This window comes from Ovis aries, chromosome 7 (genome assembly GCF_016772045.2).
Source record: "Ovis aries strain OAR_USU_Benz2616 breed Rambouillet chromosome 7, ARS-UI_Ramb_v3.0, whole genome shotgun sequence".
NCBI lineage: Eukaryota > Metazoa > Chordata > Mammalia > Artiodactyla > Bovidae > Ovis > Ovis aries.
The window spans coordinates 51,192,159-51,219,395 of NC_056060.1; the positions used below are offsets into that span (position 1 = coordinate 51,192,159).

General features: G+C 34.7%; 1 protein-coding gene across 20 annotated transcripts in view; it reads right to left on the bottom strand.

The window, feature by feature from the left end:
• TCF12 (transcription factor 12) overlaps positions 1–27,237 on the bottom strand; it is a 386,564-nt gene that overhangs the window by 54,073 nt on the left and 305,254 nt on the right. For 16 of the 20 annotated variants that reach the window (XR_009601208.1, XM_042252404.2, XM_027971798.3 and 13 more), the window contains one exon: positions 26,839–26,891. Coding sequence is in view for 18 of the 20 variants with exons in the window: in XM_042252404.2 (XP_042108338.1) it covers positions 26,839–26,891 (53 nt within the window). In the remaining 2 variants the exon portion in view is untranslated. Of the gene's footprint in view, positions 1–7,198; positions 7,364–26,838; positions 26,892–27,237 lie in introns of those variants that run through there. The other 4 variants (XM_060417884.1, XM_042252406.2, XM_004010580.6 and 1 more) reach the window with 1 other exon arrangement.

The following is a 27,237-nucleotide window of genomic DNA, read 5'->3' on the forward strand; positions in this document are numbered from 1 at the left end:
TCTTTAAAATTCTAGTCTCCATTTCAGAATGTCAGGCTCAAAGGTGCTATCATGGGAACGTCCTTCTTTCTCAGGTACTTACATATTTTCTCCTCTAGGAATGGCAATGAGAGAAATTTTTGAGTCTTGTGTGAATAGAACCATAACATTTATCCAGAATTAAATGAATGTAACTGAAAATCTAACAAGATACCTCCCTTTCATTGTTAAGACTGGCTGAAAAGAATAAATTCACAGTAATATCTTTACTGTCCTCATTCCATCAACCCAAATTTACTTTTTAAGAGTGACAGAGTACTTCGAGCATGAATATTTACATTACCCTATACGATGATTACACAATTATCCTTGGAATGTCTTAGCTCAAACAACCAATTGGAGTCAAGTTAGCAAAAACATTCCTTTTTTCCTGTTTGGATGATTCAGTTTGGTCATATGGATCATCCCAATTCAGGGCAGTCCACTCTCTGTTTAGCTTTAGAGGCTGGAGTTGTGCACTATGTTCTTACTTCAGAGCATTCTTCTTGTAATTAATGTTAGAAACATCTCTGCAAGGCAGAAAGGCATCTTTTTCTTACAGTTACTCAGAAAAGATGCACAAGAGTAGAAGTTTTTGCTAAAAAGATAGTTTTCCTTTTTATCTTGTCACATCCAGTGATGAGTTAAAAGATGATGCCATTTCCTATGCTTTTAAAAATAGATCCAAAACCTATGTGGTAGCTGGTATCTTTAAATGTTTTAAGTGATGAGGAGATGAATTGGGAATTTTCTTTAGAATGTGAGAATAGCTAGCTACATATGTTAATGAAGATACCCTTCCCCAGAAAATGAGAGGAAAGCTTTAGACAAGCACTGTTCATTAAGTTTCAGTGATGATGGAAATGTTCCATATCTGAAAAGATGGTAATGTATGTATGTCTGTACAATACAGTAGCTACTCGTTACATCTGAATACTGAACACTTGAGATGTGGATAGTACAACTGAGGAACTGAATTTAAAATTTTAATTTAAATAGTCATTGTGGCTACTGGTTACTACTGAACAATACAGGATGAAATCACTTTTCCTTATCCAGCAGTTTAAAATTACATAAACTATTTTGAAAGAAATATTCTAGGAGCCTCATAAACTCCAAAGCCTACGAAAGCCCAAACTCGCAAACATTTTGGGAATACCTTTATCTAATTTGGAAAGAAGACAGAGAAGCTTATCAATATTTCTGAACATGCACTAACACAGAAATTATTACCAACATTTCATTATGTTTAGGCTCCTATTAGCACTTTTGTCAAGATGGTTTTACTAGCAGTTCTCTTTAAGTTCTAATATGTTACATACCATTAAAACAGCTTAATGTTAAGATTAAACTTCCAATGTTTGAAAAGTTTATGCTAACAGCAGAAATCATCTCCAGCAAAATCTTTATCAACTTACCAAAATAGCAAAGCAAAACAAAATTAATTGGCTAACTTACCCTATCATCATAATTTTAAAATAAAAATGTAATATTATATTCAGGAAAACTACACTTAATTTATCTTATATTTTAATAACTATATTTTGTATTAAGCAATAAAAATTTTATAAGATCTAGCTGAGTACCTAAAATCTGAAAACAAACAAAAAAATCAAAACTGTCTAGGTCACTGGGAAAAAAGAAAACCTCAACCCAACTCAAATTCTAGCTTTAAAAACTGTAATTAAACCACTGGGCCATCAGTTTAAAAAACTGGGCACATTTCAGGGTCAACACTCAAAAACTAAGAAAGAAAAACTAGGTAAATATTATAAGAAGTTTTTAGTTAGTTGATCAACCTATGAAGTCCCATATCCAGTAATATACCAGAAGTTTCCTTCTAATTCTGTATTTTGAGAGATCTGAATTTAGTAAAGAGAGGTTGTTTTAAAACAAGTAAGTAAAATTTTTGCTTTAGTAATTGGATTCAATAAGAGTGGTAGAAATTAAGAAAGAAATTTTTAAAAAATGATTTACTATTCATTTTTCTGATCATTTTGGATCCACTGTTTTCTGTGCATACTGACCTTATGTATAAACTCAGACAAAGAGCATATCTTTAACATAAATTTTAAAATCTTAAAGTTCCTGAAATTCAGGTCTTCCCACTTACTTGGTTCTTTCTTTAATCTAAATTAAAACAAGTATAACCTCAATGAAGAAGACATTAAAAAAAGTACATGAAACAGCAATTTAAGAATTTCCTAAAATCCAAGAATATTTAAACAAATGACAAATTTGATAAATATCTCAATATTTTTAGTATTTTAATATTACGTAAAAGTATCAAACTTTGCCATAAAGTCCAATCTACTACTCAAGTTTTTATGGTAATAATTCCAAACTTAAGGTACGGGGGATATATGTATATAGTTCCAGTACTATATACTGTAAGAACTGAAACCAAAAAGCATCATAAAGCAAAAGAAAGTAGAACTAACTCAGGGACACGTAAGCTATCTATGGAAGATTCTTCTCATCTAATTAGTTAGCCTAATAAAATAACATGAAATTTCTGTAAAAAGCATACACGTTTATATCTTCAAAGCATCATCAATAAAAGGATCAATATCTTTCCAAGAATCAAATTCTTTCCAAGAATTTCCAGAGGATGTTTAGGGGTGAAATACTATAAAATTTCCTTTCTAACAATAAGAAAAAAAATTCTAGTTTTCAGTACAAAGTAGCTTAAAATCAATTACTACTTCCACTGTCTAAAAAGTATAGTTGAGTAACAGTGGTTTTCAAATGTGAGAATTTCTTCTTAGGTAAGTCAAACACATTTTAATCAATCTTAAGTTAACATCACTAGGTTTGTCTCATCAGTTCTTTATTGTAACCAGTATCATTTTTACAATAGGTACAATTTTTTTCCCTAAGAGATAGGCCATGAAATTTTTAAGGAACTGGGTTTGAAATTCACATGCTAGGAAGATATACTGAACACATCAATGATTGTCACTTCTTAGCTATCTACATTTAAAAAATATTTAGACCTTAACAATAAAGCACCTGATCCCTTTCTTTAACATGTTCATGAGCTAGTGGAAAAGGACATAAATTTCTTTAAAACATTAACAAACCTGACCAGTGACAACATACTCTCCTGGCAGGGGTTTTAGTTTTAACTTCCTGTTATTTGTGCTCACTTGAATTAAAAAAAAAAAAAAAAAAAGAACTTCTTGGATTCATACCTAGAATACAGTCTCAGATAATCTTGGTAAAGGGAAAAAAAAAAAAATCAAAGCAGATGGAAGCTAAACTTGTCATTAAGTTTAGAGCTTAATGTCTCTAAGCATTGTAACTTTAGAGAATTCTTAAATGACTTCATGTTTTCCTCATCATACAAATGTAGATTTAACTCTACTGGGTCCACAGATAGCCTGGAAATTTGAATTAATTTAATTAAACTTTCCTCTCTCATGTTAATTAGCAGTAAATCCCCAAAAGAGCAGAACTGTGGCTTTATATGGTCTCATACTGGTTTCTGTGCTTTTATCAACTGAAAATGTTTATTTGAAAAATAAGTCTTAGAAGTATTCATAAGGCAATTTTAGCTCCATGCTACTCTAATTCTTATGAAAATATAAATTATGTGGGGAGGCAGGTGCCAAAACCATGGCTAAACCAATTTTCAATACTATGAGTTCTATTAGAAGAGATCTGCTAATTTCCTGCATTTAAAATCATATCTAGGATAAAGTTCAGTTTAAAAAGAAACTAGTAAAAAGCTGCTTGACAGACTATATCAACTAGCATTCATAAAACTGTAAATCTGATCAAATATGTGAAACATATTTATTTGTAAGAATAGCCTACTACTTTTCTCAGTGACATTTTCTTTCCAATGTAGTACTTTGATATGACCAATAGTAAGGATTAGTGAGATCTGGCTCTCTGCTATGGAGACCAGTTTACTTGTCCTTGGATAACAGAAGAGGAAAAGTTGTTCCTGGGAGAGAGACCCAGGTTCAGGTCTAGCCTCAAAGCTTACTAATGGGGGAGGGGGAGGGGAAGGTTAGCCAAGTTACTTAACTACTCAGCACCTCATTTTCCTCACTTATAAAAGGAGGCTAGTAACAGCTAAATGACAGAGTGGTTGGGAGAATTAAATGAGGTAAACATAAAGTCCCCAGCAGAGCTCCTGAAACAGAGTAGTTAGTTCCTGTCTCTCCTTCCCCAGATTCCATACAAAGAAGCTGAATGTTCAAAATGTGTTTCTAAGCTTTGGTTTCAAAACTTGGATTTCTGTGTTGTCTCTAAAAGATTAAAATAATTCCCTGATAAAATGAAAAGAGCATCATGTCTGTACTTGCTGCAATTTTTGTACCTGGAACACTTTGTAGCATCTTTAGTTCAAGGTCTAGAAAATGGAGGCTGATCAGATCAAAGGAAGGCTAAAACTCCAGAATACCAAGGTGAAGAGAGCAGGAATCCTCTCTTCCCCAAACTTTCCTTTCTTTACCTCTACCATTCTCTACCTTTCTGGATAAAGGACATAATTTAGTCATATCTATGAGAAAACTGACTGCAGGCCCTCAAAAACCCATTATTTTTTCTTGCTATTTTTCAAAGTTCAGAAAACAGATAATATTCAAAGTGATTTTAAGTCCCCTATTTATCATGAACACATATTAATGTCTTACAGCATGGTATATAATACTTCTACACAAAAATTCTATATGATACAGAACATTAACCTTTTCTCTTTTCAAACAGTGAGGAAGATAGGGTTAACATTTTTGCCTTTTCTGCACAAAGATGCTCAAGCCTCTTGTATTTCCAGCAATACAATATGGCCACATAATCTTAAATATACCAAAATATGAAAAGGCTCTCCTCTGATTGATCTAGCATTTTTCCTAGAGTCTGTTCAGTCTATTTGTTAAACTATCCCAAGCATCCTTAAATATAGGGAATTAGTTTGAAAATGTAAAAATAAAAATCAGAAAAAGAGGAAAGTATTTTCCTGAAGCCCAGTATCACTCAGGATTTTTCACTCTATCACTGTAATATCCAAAAAAGGATTTAAAAAATGAAATCAATGTGAACTTACTAGCATTTCAAAATATTAAAGTCCTATCATCTTAAAATAAATGGATAAAATGGAGTTATTAATAAAAAGTGGCCTTAAACTTAACTGGCTCATAATGAGAATTACATAAAAAAATTTCATAACTCAAGTGAAGAAATATTATTTCAGACTCTGGCAATATTAAAGTGCTAGCTTTTATTGTAAAGCATTGATGGGTAGACATTTCCCAATATATAAAAAGACAAGACTTTTAACACAGTCTTTGGATAATAAATTTTATACTATATGATTTCCTTATTAAAGAATAATAATAGTAATAATAATAATAAATAAATTAGATGTGGTAAAAATAAAATACAGAGAGGAAAATACATATAAGAAAGACTAAGGCCTTATGATAGAGAGGACTAAGAAAATATACCATTTTTTATGCATTTTTTAAGAACACAGCAGTCACCTTTGACCCATATCAAACACAGGCTATCAACTTTCAGGCTACACTTCTCTAACATACCAGCCATGTCATCCACCGTAAGCCTGGAAATACTTAATACGATCAAAGCTGTTACTCACCCCCACAATGTAGAACAAAGAGAAATGCTGTAATAGAGTGATCTGTGCTTGCAAAAGAATAAACTCTACACTCAATTTGAGTTATAGTCTATCTGCTTCAGGGGTCCTGCATAATTAATTTTATTAAACTCATACACATACACCATTTTCAAACAGACGATTTTACTTAAAATTGGACATAGAAAAATATTTTCATACTTGGAAGACAGTTGGCAAGGAAATTATATAGACATCAAATTATTTCACCTATACTATGCATCTAAATATACCTCTTACATTCTCCAAAGTTCTGTTTATATGGGTAGTGTGGACACATACTTTTTAACGAATTTATGAAATTTTGGCTTGACTGTCATCTGTTAAGAAAGCTTACTCAAAAGTTAAGAACCAAATGCTAACAAAGTCCAAAGAGGCCTTACCAAAGCAGTCAGAGAATGAAAAAGTACTTTCTTTAGTTCTCATGTACCATGGTTAAAGCCATATGCTACTTTAAAACATTTTCAAGTGGTAAAAAGGAAGGGCCAAACATAAATGTGATTAACTTTTTGGTAACTTCAAAGATTAACACTGAAAATGTCTACATTAATGACACAAAAAAAAATCACTAAAGTCATTTATGTATTTAATAAAACACTTGAGATCAAACATTGTTTTGGGATGACTAAGGAGGAAAAAACTGAATTCCTGACATAAACTCAAGATTGTTATTCACTAATAACATTTTTATGTTTATCAACTATCTTAGAAAGATAACTTCTACTGAATATTACAGAGAAGTTTACTTTCTTTTTAGAATATACAAATCCTCTGACTTAAAGATACTGCTTGTGGAAACAGTATACTATATAATTAACACTGAGAAATTAAAAAGTAGAAGTTTTACTTAGCAACACAGAAAGATATTATTTTAAAACACTGAAGCATGTTGCTATAAATTGGCTAGAAATAAATTCTTTGGAAGATGTACAAATGCATTCTTTGAAAAATAGTGATTTATTTTATGAATCTGTACAGGGTCAAAATTCTAGTGTGATTGGAAACAGATGGTATCTGAGTAAAGTCAGGCTCTGGACCCGAAACTCCAAACAGGAAATACGGACCTCACTAGCTGACTGCTTCCCTAATCATTCCCAGAGCTTCATACTTGTTATTTTTATGAATATCCAAGATGACTTTCATCTTTCCCTGCTATCTACAAAGCATCAAGCAATCTTCCCTTTTTCTCTGTGTTAAATGTGTATTTTACATACAAATTACATGTTTATAACATAAGAAAACATTGAAACTAATGTAGCTGAAGCTCACTGCTAGTAAAGACATCAGGCATTAACAATAATACAAAAAATAAACCTGAATTTGTCAGATATTATTTTAAAAATAAAAGTAAGAAACTACTGTAACTGTGTCAAAGACAACTTTCTAACCTTACTTACAAAGAAACATACTGTTGTTGACTAGTATAGAAAATGATAAAAACAAAACCTCACAGGTTTTAGTAAAAAGTAATTAATCTACCCTGCTTTCCCTTAAACAAGCCACTAAGAAGCTATCTGAACAAAGAAAAAGACTTACCGTTTTCCCATTGTAGTAATACATCAAAGAACTGCTGCCCATTCCAGGGACAGGATAGGCACAATACATGTTGATTTTGAAAATGTTACTATTTGCAGCTACTACACACAGCTTCTCTCCAACACATACATCCACACAGCCCAACAGAGTTAAGTCTTCAGCACTATGCATCCACACATGGATCTACTCAAAAGGAACTTATGCAAAATAGGACTGAACCAACTCACAGAGCAGAGAGGGAGGGTTTATGCTGTAAGTAATCTCTTCAAATCTCTATCAAGTTCTTGCATGGGTGGTGGACACCGATAAAACAAATTTTGGAATTTTAAAAAATACAAGTCACAAGTGCTAAATAATAAAAAGCAATATAATGTCTTGGAGGCATACAGACCAAGGAATTATTAATATTGTCATATTATGGTATATATGTCTCTCTCAAAGAAAGGCAAACTGACAGATATGCTAATCTGTTTTTAGTTTTAATTAAATTAGAGCACTTCTAGCACGGAAACCTAGCTTGCTACACTTCTAAAGACATTACCATCTGGCATGGCCTAAAGTTGCTTCCAACTTTGATAAACCATGATCAAGCAATCAGGATTTGCAAACATTGAATCATGTGTAACAAGAAGGATCTAAACAGTTAAGCCATGCACAGAGTCACTTCCTGGAGAAAGCAGACCTGTCATGCAAGTACCTCTCAACTAGCTAGAACCATGATTTTTTATGTTATAAGAATTATATGGAAAAAATTTGAAAGGAACACATTTCATGAAAAAGCTCATTCCAACAATTCAAAAAATTACCTCAAAAATAAATGATCTGTTTTTAATACATAAATATTTAACACAGGTTTTCAGTTCTAAAGCTCCTTAAATTCCTCACTCATAATACCATATAAAAGTTTATAATGGATTACACTGTTCTAGGATATGTACGAAGCAACTGAATAATTAAAAAGAAAAAAAAAAACAAGGTTTTGTTTTTCCTTACATAAAAAGATGAAAGGCTGGTATGTATACACAAAATGTTCACTGTTGCTAATAAACTAAAACAGATTTCTCAGAAGTCTTTCCTCCAAGTTTACTATCATTCTTAACTAATATTTAATATATTCAAACTTTTATGCTAATGCTCAAATTTCTCAAAAAGGAAAAATAACCAGTGCGGTAATAAATGTCTCATAGATTAAAAAAAAATTCATTATACTTAGAAGTCAAAAGGTCTTAGACTTTTTTTTTGGTAAATACTTTGTTTCTTACACACAAACAAATCTTGTTATTTAAAAAGTTTTCAATTTGTCTTTTGGTGTGCACTCTAACCCAGAAAAACAGAATAACAACTTTTCTTTCCTCTCATCCCTGCGTTGCTGGCCCCCATCCCCTCCATCAAAACCTCTTTGTACTATCTTTTCTCCCTGAGCCTCGGAGGTTCTCCCAGAACTGTGTTAATCAGAGGAGGGCTCACAAGCTGCAAAAAGGGAACACATCACTTTTTTCAAGGCACCTTTCATGAAGCAGAATTCCTCTAAAGGAATATTCCAGAAATATTTTGTGAGGGACTGCCAAACTCTCCACTGTTATGAAAAATATTGATTAAAATATAACAATAAAACCGAGTAAGAGAATAAGCCCAGCTAAGTTCATAATGTTTTAAAAGCTGATGGTGTCGGAATAACAATAAAACCTCCCTACACTCTCCAGATATAGAAAAGGCTAAGCAGCAGCTGCAAAAGAACATCACTGTACAACAGACCATTAAAATGCCAGTCTGCAGAGTGGTCTGTAACTTCCTCCCTCCTGAGAGACCACAAAGACTCATTTCAATCCTCAGAGAGCTGTGTAAAAAGCGTTGACTTACAATTAACAATGTCATGCCTTAAAACCATTCAAGTAAATTTTCATCTTTTATAGACATAGTCTCTCTCTGACAGAGCTTAAAAAAAAAAAAAGGACAATCAACCATCCAAAATAAAATTTCCTTTTTTCCCCTGAATGATTAAAAATGGAAAAAAAACCTATTCTTAACTAGAAATGTAGAGAACTGGGGCAAAGGGGGAGCCACAAGGCTTCAACAGTCTCTTCCTACAACCAGTGCTCCAAACAGAAAACTTACATCGATTAAAAAAAAAAAACAAATCCACCTATAGTAGTTAGGCTCATTTCTTTGGGGCTTGCCAAAAAAGAGAGACAGTACTATGATGTTTGTTAAACAAACAGCATAATAATAAACCCAACTATGCAATCTTTGCTATTAAAGCACATTGAAAATTTGAGTATTTCATTAACAGTTCCTTTATTTTAGAGGCAACTATAAGGTATTCTGAAAGCAGAAACAAATATCTAAGTTAAAAAAGATCAGAGTAAAGGTCAGATAGTATAATACTCTTTTGCTGGTCTAAAGCAGAAAAGAACTGGCTAAGATCTGTTGTTAAATATGAAACCTGAAGATTGAAACATAATAGTTTCTAAGCAGAGCTGAGTAATTAATTTTTTGCTTCTAACTGAAATTTTCATTCTTCCTCTCAAAAACACTGATACAAAATTCATACATATATTAAATTAACCCCCCCACAACACAATCACTCCTATATACTACTGTCTAAATTGAGAGTGGATGTAGAAACTTGAGAAAAGAGAGACAAGGTGGGAGTTTACATACATATGGCATTAAATTTATTCCTCAAAAACAGCAAATCATCAAGAAAGCTGGCAGTAATTTAAATAAAATGTTCCTGTATTTTACTTGTATGCTATTGTAAGGTCTTCTAACTTTGCTACTCCAAAATATTATCTTTTTGAAGTCTGCCTCACCCAAAGGAAACTAAAACTGGTTGATGGAGACAGTCATTTTTCTTATCACAATTACAAATTATCTTCCATGATAAAGTCCTTTGTTGCTTCCTCAAAAATATTTCTTGAAAAAAATCTAATTTAATCTATGTAACAGCTGCAGCACAATTTTTTCCTAAGCAGAATCATATTACAGGAAAAAATGCATATAGATGGATCAAGTGCTGCTCTAGTCAATGCAGTTGTTTAATCTTTGCCTGTTTTTTTTTTGAAGGAATATGTCAAGGGTTAATCCTATGACTCAGTCTGACAAAACGAGTCAGCTGGAGACAGGGCTACTTTTTAAACCTGATTTCAGACAGACGTGCAGTCTGCACAGGAGCTCTGAACTGTCTTATTTCCACCCACAATTCTATGTAATCACTTATGTGTTCTTCTAAGATTATGTGACTCAACATTCATACTACCAAGGCCAACAATCTAAAAAAAAAAAAATTACCAACTTTTATAGCAAAACAGGCATTACTATACACACTGGCAACATGATTAATGAAAATGTCAGAGAACCTTGAAAAAAATATGACTTGGAGCCATACATCTTTTATTAGCAAACTGATGATTCCTGGTTTGAGGATTTCTGCATTTCACTTTTAAATACACTTCCCCACCCTCAGTAGTTCAGGATGTGATGTTTATTTACCATTCCAACAATCATCAAGTACAGACCTAAACTAGATAAGAAAAAGCTATTATGTGTTTTGCCTATGCAATTTACTTCTTCCCTGAAGATTTAGGGAAAAATGTTTCCAAAAAACCTACTAGGTAGAGACTTTCTGGCAACATCAGATTAAAATCCAGGCCTCCCTCCACTTCCTTCTTATTTTTATGTTGACTGGGAAATAAATCTTCCTTAGAGAGCTATGCAAAATCTCCTGGGATTACACACCCAATATTTTAACTTATTTTATTAGCTCTTCTTTATCCCTGATATTCCCGATCACTATAACTCTCAAATCTGTTTGTTAAACTATCCACAGCAAGAATGTTTTCAGAGTGACCTAAAATTCTAAAAAGTTTTTAAGCAAAAATTTCAATTTAACTTTATTACATATCTTGAAAATTAATTAATTAATAAAGGCCAGTTAGCGGTCAATCTTACTGTATACTTTTCTGATACAAGCAGGCAACATTCCAGTGTAATGAAAGGCCAGAAGATCTGGTGAGAAAAGTAAATCTAAAACCCACTCACAGGATTCCTCATGAAAAGTCTCAACATTATTTCTAAGGGAATTAATTCCTGGAAAACAAGACTTCCAGAGTGAAAAACAAAGCCAAACAAAGTTTACAAGTGAATAATTTCACAGATGAACTCAATATACTCCTGCTTTATAAAAACTCAGCAAAATACTAATACATTATTGGCTGTAAGGAAGGTGGGGGGTGGGGTGAAGACAGGTTTAAAAGGACAATAAATAAGAGAATCTACAAGTGGGCAGATAGAAAAGCAAAACACCCTTCCCTAGTGTCTCCTCTTTCTTATTTAGCATGTAGAAAGATGACTGGTGAATGAATGCTTTCTCCTAAATGTGCAGTATTTCAGCTGGCCTGGTTAACTAAATCGGATGCCAAATCAGATATCAGAAGAGTCCAGGCTTTTTTATATCTGAACATTATATTGCAAATTTTTCTAGTATATGCTGTTTTGTAAATAAAATGATTCCCAAGGGTCAGGACACTGGTCTCTGGCTTTTTCTAATGCCCTCACAATATAGAAAATTTACTTTTGCAAAAAACAAAGAACATAAAACTCTAGTGAAATAATGCATCTCTTTCAGACTAATCCACTGACAATCAGTACCTATTATTTAAATATAATAATGCTATTTATCTGGAATCATATAATGCCTCTTCTAATTCAGTAATATTACTCTCATCTTGCTGGTGCTAGTCAATCAGTAAAAAGGCTCCTAAATACTGTCTTTCCACTGTATGAAAAGATTAAACATCAAAGACCTGATTTTGTGATCTTTCCTCAGATGATATTTTCAAACATTTGTTTCAATTATGACTTAATTTTGAGTACCTAAATCTCAGTCAAACCAATCACCAGTTATAGTTACATTACAGATTGATCTGAGTACTGGTACACAGTTTACTTGGATATTGGTTGGATGTGAGAAGCAACTGACACACACATACACCAACTTCTCAGAGCAGAGTAAAATTCATGCTATAGTTCACAAATCACATCATCTGTCTCAGACACAGAACATCAGATTTCTGACCATCTCTTTACAAAAATCTCTAACATTGGGTATTAGAAATGCGTAATGATTAACAAAATAGAAAACACCTGTATGTATAACCAATGTAAACGATCAGCTATATAAACTGTGCTTATAGGGCAAAAGAACACTTGTTTAATTCCTCTTTTGACAACCATATGACCAAAATGAGGATGTGTAAAAAAGAGCTATACCTCCTGGAAGAGAAAAGCAAACACATGTCTTTTTGAGCTAAATAAATAGTATCCCTCAGTTTAACATGAACAGAACAGATCATACAAAGCTTCTAAAAGGCAATCACTAAATACCTTTCAACAAGACAGAACTATACTAGTGAGAACATGTAAAACTTGAAGCAAACTCCATGTTTTTTTTGATCATGAACTCACTATGAAAAAGCAGTTTTCTTTGAAAAATTAAAAGTGGGGAGTCCCCCTACCTAGTAATCCTGCATCTCTTGGCTGTTCATTTCTTTCCCCACAGGAACTGCAGTTTGTCACTTCTCATTTACCAACTGAAATAACATGGTAAGAGAATCATTAACCATGTTGCAACTTGGTAATTTTCCTGCAGATGGCTCTATAATCACAGCACTGCCTAGCACTGCCTAATGACGTGTGTGAGGGTAAAAAAAAATAAAAATAAAAATAAAAAAATTGAGGTGAGTATCCTGGTTTTAAAATTCTTTAATAAATCAGCACTTCTGAAGCACTTTCAAGACTGACACAGGGTACTGCAGCACTACTGACTTGTCAGGTAACAACAAAATAAAACTAGGAGCAAATAAAGCTATTGTTTTAAATCATAAACAATTTGATTTTGGGTCCAGTTAGCTCTCCATTAAGGAAAGTGCTACCTTTTTTTTTTGGTTTCTTCTTTGACCTGTGTAATTTTTTTCTTCTGAGCAGGAATGCACCAGTTCTTTTCAATTTATGAGAAATGGAACAGTACCATGATAGTCTAGTCTAGTCTATTTTAAATTGATTTTTAAAGAGACCAGAGTAACTTCTGCATCTTAGCCCAGAGCCATTTCAAGAATCTGCAACTGGAAACTTTAAGTAACTTATACATTAAGTTATTTCTGGCCCCTAATCTCTGTTTTGTTCCAATAAAAATTCTTGCTAGTGGTAGTAATTTTTAAGTACTTCATAACTCTAATTAGTTAAGTACTGAGAATCTACCAAATCACTCTGCCTCATATATTGAATGATTAAGTACAGTTCATTTTGGCTATACTCACTGGAAGAAATTATGCAGACTCTGAATTTATGAAAAGATCTATCCTAAAAAAAAACAATTTCTTACCACTAAATTCTGGTGACCATTCTCAACAAAAACCAAACAATACTTCAGTTTGAAAATACATCTGAGGAGGGTATAATAAACGGGAGGAGATGGGAGATGGTATCAGTTCAAAGCAAAATGAATTAAAAGTTTCAGTAATGCTTAGAATGCTTCACCGGTAAAGGCAATACACCATCCCAACAAGTGGCCCTTACCAGAAAGATTGAGAACCAGTCACAAAACTTTGAAAGAAAAAAATGCAGTAAGCTACTTGTTCTATATATCTTTATCACAAGTACTTACAGAAGGGCAGACTAACTCTCCCTACCAATTATTAGTCCTCTGTAACATGAGATAGGCTCATGTTAGGTTCCAGACACTGAGTCATACCATATGATGAAAAAGAGCACTGGACTGGGAGTCAGAAGACAGGGACTTAGGTTTTAGCTCTGCCTCTGAGGAGGCATGAGAGCATACGCGAGGTCACTGAATTTCCCTGAGTCTAAGTTTCCATTTCTGGAAAACTCAGGCGTTAAACTGGGCCAAAGATTTCCTAGCCATTTCACCACCAATAAAACCTTTTATTATCTACTCCACCCCAAAGCACTGAATTCTTATTTTGAAAGATTTTTTTTCTCCAAAACTTTTTTCTTTTTTTTCTTGAGTTATAATAAATATTTTTCCCTGTTTAAAAAAAAAAAAATGTGCAACTTCCATTCAGAACTTCTGATTAAAATGAAGCATTGCCATGCTGGGATGAAAGAATTTTAGTGAAAGAAATCTGATGTTTTCAACAGCATGGATAATTTATTTCAGTAAGTTACACAATTCGTTAGGTTTTCAAAAGATTTACAACTTCTATTATTAACTTTGAAAACTCAGATTAAGACTCACTGGCATAGACGATAACTAATGTTAACACATCAATTTTAAATTGTATTTTTATAATCATACCTTTGAGTGGCACAGTTAAAAGCCTACAGTCTCACATAAAATGAAAGACTGATCAGGAAGGGAATCAAAAAACATTACAACTTCTCAATTCTAATCTAAGAATCCAAATGCTTTTTGTCTTCTAATAACATTTATACACTTGCAAATAAATTATCTTTACAAGGGGTTTATATATTTCCACTGTCTAATAATATTTTCATTTAATTAAGGACTTTGGTTTTACAGTGATAAGAGATGCTCCTGGAGAATTTTGAACAGAAGGATATCATCTGACTTAAGGATTGGCCTGTGCTAAAAAAAAAAAAATGATTTAAGGAAAACTGGGAGGCCAACTGGCAAGTGCGTGTATGCGTAGTCGCTCAGTCGTGTCTGACTTTTTGCGACCGCATGGACTGTAGCCTGCCAGGCTCCTCTGTCCACGGAATTTTCTTTTGCCTCTCTCCAGGCAAGAATACTGGAGTGGGTTTCCATTTCCTCCTCCACGGATCTCCCCAACCCAAGGATCAAACACAGGTCTCCTGCACCTCCTACACTGGCAGGTAAATTTTTCACCACTGAGCTACCTGGGAAGCCCCACTTGGGAAAATGCTTCCTTAATTCAGCAAAGAGATAAAAGTGATTTGGATAATGAAGACAGCAACAGGTGGTAAGAAATGATCATTCCTGAAGCTAATTTTAGTATGGGAAAATAACAACTGTTTTACTTTTATATCAATGAAACTGTAACTTTTTTTCCTTTAGAGAAAGGTTTCCTGTATTATGGTTTTCCATAGTGATCTGTCATATGAAGATCATGATCATGCATTGTTAATTACATCAGTCCTTGCACACTGCAGAGTTAATAGCTGAATTACTGGTAATTTACCATTTGGGGCACAAATTTATTCCTATTATTTTGTGTCACTAGGAGTTAACTGCACAACTGAAGGAAAGTGAAAGTCGCTCACTCTGATTCTTTGAGACCCCACGGACTATACAGTCCATGAAATTCTCCAGACCAGAATACTGGAGTGGGTAGTCCTTCCCTTCTCCAGGGGATCTTCCCAACCCAGGGATCAAACCCAGGTCTCCTGCATTGCAGCAGATCCTTTACCAGCTGAGCCACAAGGAAAGCCCAAGAATACTGGAGTGGGCAGCCTATCCCTTCTCCAGGGGATCTTCCCAACTCAGGAACTGAACCGGGGTCTCCTGCTTTCCAGGCGGATTCTTTACCAACTGAGCAATAGGGAACCCCTAACTGAGGGAAAAAAGTAGGACAAATAGTTCAGAGTTTTGTACCAAAAAAGCAAGTTAACTTATTTTTGATGCTCTGAATAGTCAGAGTAGGAGGAAGCTGAAAGGTACAGCTTGGAGCAGAAAGTCGTTAACAGATGATGTTCCCTGTTATAGATAACATAAAATAATTGCTTCACAGTATTTATTTTTATCCTCTTAATTTAATTCAAAAAGCATGTCCTGGATACTCCACTACATTCCCAGAGGGTAATAATTTCTCAAATGAAATAAATTTTAAAGTTAGCTTATTTCCAAAGGTCAAAGTTATCTTTTGACTATAAGCATCTTGAAGACAGAGTATGAGATCCATGGTTTATTGTTACTTAAATATCTAAAGCCTAGAAGAATTTTTAATTCATGATAAGCACTCTATAGTCATTAACTTTAATAGAATGAATTCACTTGAATGAATGAATCTGCATGAATTAAATTTCTCAGTGGAGATTTACTAAACACATTCCACTCTAGTAGCAATGAATTTCTAATTCTCATTCAAATAACTGATTTTAAAAATTTATAAGTATGTTGAAAAGATATTGATAGATTTATTTCAAATAATGTCAAGTTTTACATTTAAAAAATTATCAAGTTCAAGTCAGAAAATTTGAGCTTTATTCAGTTCACTACAGTTGCTGAGTCGTGTCCGACCCTTTGCAACCCCATGGACTGCAGCACGCCAGGGTTCTCTGTCCATCACCAACTCCCAGAGACTGCTCAAACTCATGTCCATCGAGTCAGTGATGCCATCCAACTATCTCATCCTCTGTCGTCCCCTTCTCCTCCTGCCTTAAGTTTTATTACTTTTTATTATTAACACTAGCCATCAAAAAACTAAAAAACAAATAAGAACCATAAATATTCACTTAAATTTATAGAAGTTAACAACAAAAAAGTTAGTTTTCTAGTCATCTGAGTAAAGATTCTCAAGTTTTGAATGTAGCTTTTATGTTTAGAGAGAGACATGTCTCGTTTGAATGCTATCTGTTTCACAAGCACGGGTGGGTTCAAACTGATTCTCAAGCTGCCAGGAACTACCTTTTTAGCTTTGGGTTCTATGCGGAAGTTGAACCAGGATAAAAAATATGGTGACTGGGGACATGTATTTGTAAGTTCAAGGAAAAAATTATAGTAGTTTATATCAAAGTTAAATTACTTTTTGAACTAAACTGTTTCAAATAAACATTTAATAATATATCTCTACATGGACTTATTTTTGATGCCATAAACTATTCTGTATATTATTACCTAAAATGACATTTAAATTCTAGAAAAATTATGACATCATAGTACCTACTTTATATATGAAGGTTCTTCAACTATCCTAGTCAGGTACATTTTAGGGCAAATAACTGTCCTGGAAAGTCTGTATGTGCCCAGGAACTTAAGCAAATGATGACAGGACTAATGAGTATCAAGTAACGATCTAAAAGCAAATAAAGAAAAAAAACGGTATATGTCTAAAAAAATACTTAACTTTATTTTCTCTTTGGGTCTGCATTTCATAGGAAGTAGATTTATGAAGGTAAGATTATATCTACTCTAGGCATATACTTATGTTCTTTAATGCTGCTGCTGCTGCTGCTGCTGCTGCTGCGGCTGCTAAGTCGTGTCAGTCGTGTCCGACTCTGTGTGACCCCAGAGACGGCAGCCCACCAGGCTCCCCCGTCCCTGGGATTCTCCAGGCAAGAACACTGGAGTGGGTTGCCATTTCCTTCTCTAATGCATGAAAGTGAAAAGTCAAAGTGAAGTCGTTCAGTCGTGTCCTACTCTTCACGACCCCATGGACTGCAGCCTACCAGGCTCCTCCATCCATGGGATTCTCCAGGCAAGAGTACTGGAGTGGGGTGCCATTGGGGTTCGCACATCATGGTTGTGGCCAAATATGGTTCACCACCTGATTTTACAAGTGAAGTTTTAGTTTCTAAATTTTGGTTGTGTAAAATTTCCAGAAACAACTTCTAGAACCAAATTATTTTTGAAAATTAATAAAATATTCCCATATTATAGATATATAATTCAGTTCAGTCAGTCATTCAGTCATGTCCGATTCTTTGGGACCCCATGGACTGCAGCATGCCAGGCTTCCGGGTCCATCACCAACTCCCGGAGCTTGTTCAAACTCATGCCCAGAGAGTCAGTGATGCCATCCAACGATCTCATCCTCTGTCATCCCCTTCTCCCATATTGGGTTATATATTTAATTAAACGCAGGTAATTAAAAAAACCCCAAACTTTGAAGGGCTAACCCTTTAAAATTTGTTTAGGGACTTTCCTGATGTCCAGTGGTTAGGAATCTGCCTTCCAGTGGAGGGGAATGTGGATTCAATCCCTGATTGGGGAACTAAGATCCCACAAGTCTTGAGGTAACTAAGCCTGGACTCTGCAATCAGGGAGGTGCCCACATTGCCCCAGTGAAGACTCAGCACAGTCAAAATTTTAAAAAATATTATTCCATTTAAAATTTGTTCAATGAATACAAACACAGGGGCAGCGTGGGTCGGGGGGTGGAGAATAAGAAAACTATCCTGGAGCTAGCAGTGTTTTAAAAATTCTTAGAAGTCTAACTATGAACTTATCTATACAGTTTACATTACATTCCTTGCAATTATTTAAAAAATTTTTATTCACTTATTTTGCTGTGTTGGGCTTTACTGGGGAGGCTTCTCTTGCTGCAGAGCACAGGCTCTAAACATGCAAGCGTCAGCAGTTGTGGCACACAGGCTCAGCAGTTGTGGCTCATGGGTTCTAGTCGTGTGGGCTTCAATAGTTATGGTACAGGGACCAGCTGCTCCTCAACATGTGGAATCTCGCCAGACCGGGAGTCAAACCCATATCCCCTGCATGGGCAGGTAGATCCCCGTCAACTGCACCACCAGGGAAGTCCTACAGTTCTTGAAATTATTATAGGAGTACAGTAAATGACTTTTCAAACTAAAATCATCACTAGTTAAACAAAAGGAATATTAGTGATGCCAAATTTCATGTCATCAAATTACTTAGGATGTAAATATCTTCCTTAACTTAGAATAAAATCTAGAGCCCTAAACATCCCCAGTGATAAAATCTAGAACTTCTGAATTTATACCTTGTTTCCTATACTTGAAGAAATAATCCTGTATTTTATTAGATAAAAAAACAAAACCAAAAAAACTTTATGATTCTACTGATGCTGAATGACACATCAGTGGGCTTAAAAATCTAAAAGCATTTATAGAATTCAACCACATATCCTTTAGGGGCTTCCCTGGTGGCTCAGATGGTAGAGAACCTGCCTGCAATACAGGAAACCCAGGTTCAAACCCTGGGTCGGGAAGATCCCTTGGAGAAGGAAATGGCAATTCACTTCAGTATTCTTGCCTGGAAAATCTCATGGACAGAGGAGCCTGGAGGACTCCAGTTCACAGTGTCACAAAGAGTCAGATACGAATGAGCAACTAATACTTTACACTTTAAAAGCCATACAAATCTCTTTCTCTCTCAAACACACACTGAGTCCTATCTTACATCTGGTTTGTAATATCTCAAAAATCTAAAATATAGCAGCTGAGGAGTTCAATAAATTGCAAAAGCTGGTGAAATTCAGCATGTTCTTTCTTTACAAAGAAAGGTCAGAAAACAACAAATATCAATGTGGCTGTACCATCACATCAGTACAAACAACTGGATCACTGGACTCACTAGCTAGTAAATTTTCATTCTCTCTCTTTTTTTAAATTTAAAATCATATCAAATATGGGCTGGCTTGTCACAAAAATGAACATCTTAGAAATATGGATTAAAAGCCCGTTATCTACACTGATACAAGTCTGACACTGTTCTGAACAGTAGTTACTGTCAGTATAAACAGTGGCTATTTCTTCTCACTAATGTATGAAGAAAATCTTTCATTCAATGACTAAACCGAATATAAGTTTGGAATAGATTACAGAACCATTCCCTTTAGATACTAAGATTTTTCTGCTCGAAGGATCTATAAGGTCAGAGAATCAGCCAGTTGAAAATTTTATATAGAGGTAGCCTTCAAATAGAGACAGATTATCTAACAGTCTGAAATAAGACTCTTAAGTACCTAGTTGTATATCCTACAGGATTGTCAGCTAAAGGAGCTAAGCAAACAGCTATTCCAACACGTGTTCAGAAACTGGAGTGTTCACTTTATGAAGTTCAGCTGAAGCTGGTGCTGCCTGTAAATACTATTTATTCTAGAATCACTAGGATTCTTGCTAGTTGGGACTCAATCAACTGTCTATAAAAACACTGTTACTCTAGCTTCCTAGTGACTTCCAGAGAACATTCTCTTTGAAAGTATAGTACTTGCTGCTCATCTCACTATTTTTGTGGATAGACTGGAGGTAACAATATCTCTGTAGTTCTCTAACTCTTGATCTTTTTCTTACTGGTTCAGATAAACATTAATCTTTTAAATGGTGATTTTCTAAGTTATTAATTTCTATCAGCTCCAGAGAGTTGTATTTGTTCTCTTTTCTATTAAAATCCTCACTTTAGCCACCCTCAGAATTTAATATGACTTTACTTAATATTTTTTCTAATTATATTTAGTATGTACATGAGAATGCTAGATCTTTAGACATGTTCAGTGGTCTCTGTGATTTAGAAACAACTCAAAACATCTCCAGTTCATCTCAAGGGGTGTCCCTAAAATAGAAAATTCAGTATTAAAAATGACAAAATATCCACATTAACTAAAAAAAGCCATTCCTAACAAAATTAATTCCCACAAAAGTTTGGGAGAAAGGAAGGCATCATTTCCTAAACTACATTCAATGGCCAATCCAAAAGTTATAGAACTCTATACCTGTCCACAGCAAAGCAAGAAAAAGTGGTGTTTAAGTTACTTTGATTTAAGAAATAATAAAGTTTCTTATGAGGGAAGTATCAGAAAATTTTTTTTTCATAATGGCAGGGGAGATAAAATACACTTTGGAGTTTAACAAAAAAATTAAAGCGAAGAAATTATTTGATAAACTGTTATACCTTTTGTTGAATAATATATACATACTTACAGATAGAGGACAAAGACTAGCATATTTGACCAAGAAACAAACAGTCATCAGTCTATGCATGGGACTCTAAACCAGGGAGAAATGCAGTATTTCCTGCCAAATCAGTAAACAAGGATGTCACAGTCACTGAAGTCCTAAAAATCTCTACCAAATAAAAAATAATTCTTAAATTTTAGGTTGTGACTACTTTTTAAGTCAACATCAATTACAGTGAAAATGAATTAAGATTTGCCATTTTGATGCAGGGCATGACAAATTGTTCAAAAGATGCTTTCAAATGCTATTGAACAAGATCACAATTTGGGTTTAAAGGCATTCTGAAATATGACTAGGTGCTTACTTTCTGGTGATAAAAATCTGTAAAGTGTATCATGTCTTTCTTATTTCAGGATTCTGCATTTTCTGCAGCATGTTAAAAAAAAAATCTCTGTTTGGAAATACTAACATCAAGTCAAGAAATAAAGAACAAATAGCATATACAAAAGCAGAGACATTACTTTGCTGACTAAGGTCCGTCTAGTCAAGGCTATGGTTTTTCCTGTGGTCATGGATGGATGTGAGAGTTTTACTGTGAAGAAGGCTGAGTGCCGAAGAATTGATGCATTTGAACTGTGGTGTTGGAGAAGATTCTTGAGAGTCCCTTGGACTGCAAGGAGATCCAACCAGTCCATTCTGAAGATCAGCCCTGGGATTTCTTTGGAAGAAATGATGCTAAAGCTGAAACTCCAGTACTTTGGCCATCTCATGAGAAGAGTTGACTCACTGGAAAAGACTCTGATGCTGGGAGGGATTGGGGGCAGGAGGAGAAGGGGACGACCGAGGATGAGATGGCTGGATGGCATCACAGACTCGATGGACGTGAGTCTGAGTGAACTCTGGGAGTTGGTAATGAACAGGGAGGCCTGGCGTAATGCGATTTATGGGGTCGCAAAGAGTTGGACACGACTGAGCGACTGAACTAAACTGAACTGAACTGAAACTTCCCTCCATCTGAAAAATGCTTCAGAGGACCATAAAGATTTTCAACCAATGATAGAATAAAGGGAAGAAGAAAGTACAGACTCTTGATACTTCAGAAAACAAAAAATAATTAGCATGAATTCTAAGCAGGAATTGATTCAACAAATTTTTCCTCCTTTTATGGGTTTCTTTTCTGAAAAGAAATGCTTTCTTAACAACAGTGGCTGCAATTTACTACTCACAATGTTCCAAGTGCATATATTACTTTTTTATAAAAATAATCATAATATTTATGTTTTCAAACTTTTCCTTGCTTTTCAACAAAGTATGGTATGGGAATGCCCTGGAGGTCCAATGGTTAGGACTCTGTGCTCTCACTTCTAAATGTTCAATCCCTGGTTGGGGAACTAAAATCCCATAAGCCTCATGAAGCAGTCAAAAAAAAAAAAAAAAAAAAGTGGGGTGAGGTAACATGAAATGGTAAAAATTCCTTTAAACTTCTAGTTGTAGTGGTAGGAACTAGGAAAAAAAAAAAGGAACATTTGCTGAATGTCTATTATATACCAGGCACATGTTAGGCACATAATACCCTTGTACTAACATTTGAGATAAGCATTACTATCTCCTTTCACTAACGGAAACTTGGTATTCAGGGAACTTAAAAGCACTCTCTAAGACTACAAAACAAAAAGCAGCTGAGGCCAGACAAAACCCATCTGCTTGAGGAGGAAGTATGTGCTAGTTTTCTATATCATCCTTTCAGATGGTGATAGGTCTTTAAATAAGAAAGCAATGAATAAGTTTGATCAAGAAAAACATAACTGACAGAATAAACTGTTTTAAATGTAAAATACCAAGGTATATTATGAGTATGCCAAAATACACAGTGTGCTTTAACATTCAAATTGAAAATGGTCTTTGCTACTAAGTTTGGTTATAATTTTTGGCTGTATGTGTAATCTTGGACAAATTAATACCTAAGTCTCAATTTCCGCATTTGTAAGAAGAGGATATTAGTTATATATTTGTGTGACAAAGTTAAAGATTAAGATGATACAGATAATGGTTAGCACAGAACCCCACACAGGTAAGATATGTGTTATTCTAACAAAGTGACATTGAGACTGTAAAGGGCGGTAACAAATACAATGCAAATGTTTTAACTTTTCCCACAAATTATTAGGAAACAAAACACAATTGCCTTCAATCCCTATCCAGTGTTTCAAAATTTCCTCAAATGTTTTATTTCAGTAAAGATCTGATACAGATGAAAAAACAGCTTGTGTACATACAAAGAACCAAGACTAAAGTCAGTGGTTAAGAGGAGGAGAGGGGAGGTTCAGGAGCCCTAAAAAGGAAGGATGACATCCTGCAAAGTCAAAGCACACCCATGCCTTCAGAAAGACTCCCAGATAATCTTAACAACTACAAATGCCTCCTATTTTCTATTGGTCAGGAGGCTTTACGCTTTTATCCAAGCTAGAGTACGATAACAATTTATCCCTTTTTGTATCTGAGTTGGTCTTACGTATTCCTCAGTCATCTCTAGATGGGAGAGTGGGCCTGCCTTATAGGAAATGCATGAAGGCTGTATCGGGTATAGAACTCAGTTAAGGCTGTACTTCTAGATGTGGCTTCAGAATGTGTTTATTTTTTTCACATGTCTATGCTTTTTATCTGTATCAACTGCTGCTAATCTTGTCAAACAAGAGTTCAAATGTCAACTCTTGATGCCATTAGTACTTCCTATGGCAGGGTTAATTCTACTTACTGTTTCCAGAGTACTTGGTCCACACTTTTACTCCACTCACTGAAGTATACACAATTAATTCGCTAAATGCTTGTTTGTCACACTAGTTCCCTGCAGGCAATGATGGTGTATGTATGATCAAATTCAATTTCCAGGTATCACTCTACAGTTCTGCTACAAAAGTTCACTTTGTTCAATATTTCAACCTGTCTAGAGAAACAAGTGGAAAACTTACATGCTTAATTTAAGAACACCATTTTTTCATTGGTAAGAAGAAAACTATGCCCGTTATGCCTTTTGGTTATGTACTGAGCATATTAATTTTAAAACCCTAAGAATGTAATACTTTAGACTTGAAAGGAACTTAGTCCAAACTTCTCAAGGGCTAACTGACAAGTCCAGGGTCATACAACCAATCAATAACTCAGACAGCAGATCTGAACATACTGTTTTCTTAACCTCACTGACCATACTGCTTTAATAATGTCAATACACTGTTACCAGACCTTTATCCACAGACAGAAATTACCATTCAGCTGTTCTGCAGAGAGGAACGGAAAAGCTAAGGTTAACTATGATACTTAAATATGTAGCATGCTTATAAAAAGAAAAGGCCTCTAGCCAACGGTCTGTGGTCAAATTATGTAGTTATCCAAGTTTGGCATGTTAGGTAACCCTGACTGCTTTTTCCAGAGCTGTGTGAGCGATGCAGTACTAACCTAGCTCTTCCACTTTCTTTGGTAGAGGTAACACACATTTTACAGATGACTAAAGACTGGACCAGCAGCAAACTGTGACATCTGAAATATTATGGTGAAGTTTCTAGCTTGGGAAGTAAGATCTACAAATGACCATGAAATAAAATATACATAGTCCATTTTCATTTTTATACCCGTTTTTAAACAATTCACACTGTAAAAGGCCTATGAATTAAATATATTCAATAAAAGCATCCAAATAGAAAACCAATGTTTTAAATTCCCTTTGTTTTAGACATTGAAAAGGTAAGTAGTGTAGCCATAAGTGTTCTCAGTTTGTTATTTTAGTATCATTTATCAAAGTACTAGTTTTTAGTTCAAAAAAATTCTTTTTTTAAAACTTGAGATTTCAACACAGCATTTAATCTAAAGTATATTTTCAATTAAAATGCATTTATTATTTATATATTCTTAATAACTTTTAACATGTTTGAGAAACTATTTTCAGCATGGTTTCAAAGCAGTATGATCATGTTCAATGCTGATGTTAAGTAAGAATTGAAAATAATAATTTCTAATCTTTTTAATAGAAACATATCTAATAAATCCTCAATAAAGTAGCTAGTAATACAATATACATAAGTAGGCTTGACTTGTGAAATTGATTTGAGAGCCTATTGGTTCTCAAAGAAATCAACCTTTCATCACAATTCATTCACTTTCTCTCTCTCTGTGGCTCATCCTTAAGACCTGAGACAATATAGAGAACTACCTCCAGGCAGTGAATGCAGTTACTATTAGGACATAAGGAACACTGGTGACCTCCAGTGTCTCTTCTCTTTCCAGGCTGCTCTGTCCTATTTGCCTTTTTGTTTTAAAAATGAAAGGACTATGAAACAGCAAAAAGATAATGTTTCTTAAAATATTATAAGGCAAAGAAATGAGATGAATTTTTCATCTACTAATTTGGTATTTTTTAAAACCTGTATAGTTCTACCAAATATTAATATGTAATTTAACTTGTTACTCTTATAGAATTATAGTAACAAATCACCAGAAAGACTGCACACTTCCTTCCATGTTTTAGCAGTTCTGTCAGATTTAAATATGACTTCTGTTTATCTAGCAGAAATCATGTTCTACTGTGGAACCACCTACCCCTGCAAAGCACACAACTGTTAAAATGTAAATTGCTCAACTATTTTTAGCTGTTGCTGAAAAAAAAATCCTGTCTTCGGGAATAATGATTTGAGGCATTGTGTTCATTTTGTTTATCAAGCAGCTATTCAGCCTCCAGTGGGTCCAAGTGCTTATGCAAGCAAAAGCTTTTAAGAATGCCTGCAGCTGCAATCCAACCTTCCAGGTAGGCTGCAGGTTCAGAGCACAGCTGCCCTAGGCTGCATAAAACTCAGATCCATCTGGAAGCGAATTTCAAAGAGGATTTCAAATTTGAGTTTTCATGTATCATACAGAAGAGAAGGCGGGGGAAGAACATACGAAAGAAGGAAGGCAAACAACCAAAAAGATGGTATCTCTACTTCAGCCTTAATAAAAAATAAAAAGCTCAGACTCATGCTGCTCCTTCTAGATTACTACTTGCCAAGCCGGATATTCCATTCAGTGTATACTTGGATGAGCTGTGACTCACCCAGCAGCACCTGCGCCCATGTGTTAAGTACTGCCAAATAAAAGGCCAACATCCATTTACACAACAAAGAGATGTACCCTACAAGGCATGCGGCCTCAATCCAAAAGACCCACACCCCATTTGCTCTAAGCAAAGGGAGAGGAAGAAAATCTCCCCTTCTCACACCAGGGATTTTTAAATTGTAGGTGGATTTATGATGTAGGTTCATTTACAAATACTTTTACTCTTTAAGAGAATAAAGTATATTTAACAGCGCAAACACCCCTACAGCATCAGATTATCATGGCCATTAATGATTGTTCACCAAACCTTTCCAACCTTTTTATTCTCATGAAGCTCTTTATTCTCAAAGGATACATTTTTGAGCAAAGAGGGATCAACAAACTAGTTTCTCGAAAGCTTTCCTGATGCTAGGGTGAAGTTAGGAAAGGCTTAATGAAGGCTTTAAAATCCACAAGAGATTCACAATGAACATCTGACTTGGTGATTTATGCATATTAATAACCTCAGTCCTACTGAGGCAAGCTGAGCCGAACATGTCCGTGGAATCCTAATGTCTTTAGCTCCATTGGGATTATTACAAATGTAAATTTCTAAGATTCTCAGCTATTAATCTCTGTCTGTCCTCCTGTTCAGCAACATAATGACTAATTAAACATCAAAAGACCTGTACAGGAGATCTTCTTTGACAGCTACCGGCCTAGTCCTCTTCCCAAGAGGGGAATTCAAATGACAGGGACACGGAGTGAAAGCATATGAGTAAGCTACAAATCATTGCAAAGAAATCTAAAAACCTAACACTGAATTCAGATTTAACTCAATCAATGATTCTGTGAAGCACAGAACAATTACTATGTGAAGTATGCCTACTGACACCAACTGAATGTATCCTGACAGTGTGCAGATACTGAATACCTGAAATTAATTTGCTTACCACAAAGTCAAAAAAATAAAAATAAGTGGTACTTACAGAAGAAGGCAAACCAGGAGGTACCTTTCTGACTTTCTTTGCTTGCAAAGGATCTGTACATGGGAAACAGTATATTTCATCAGTATTTATTTTAGAAAAGTTCAGACTTCAAATGAGCAGGAAAGAATTTTCCCTCCTAGTACCTTCCTCGTTTTCCAGGATTTAGGAATAAGTAAGGGAATAGAGGAACAGGAGCTCCATTCTTCCTAACCAGTTCTAGTGTAAAACAAGTACTCCTAATGAAGTGATGCACTCTGAAATACATATCCCGTAAGTCTGGGAAGATGACAGCAAACAACCAATAAGTATGTTTGAGAAAAGGGAATAATATTTCTTAAGTACCTATTATGTACAAGGCTCCCTACTAGGCACTTTACATCATTATCTCAGTTTCATCTT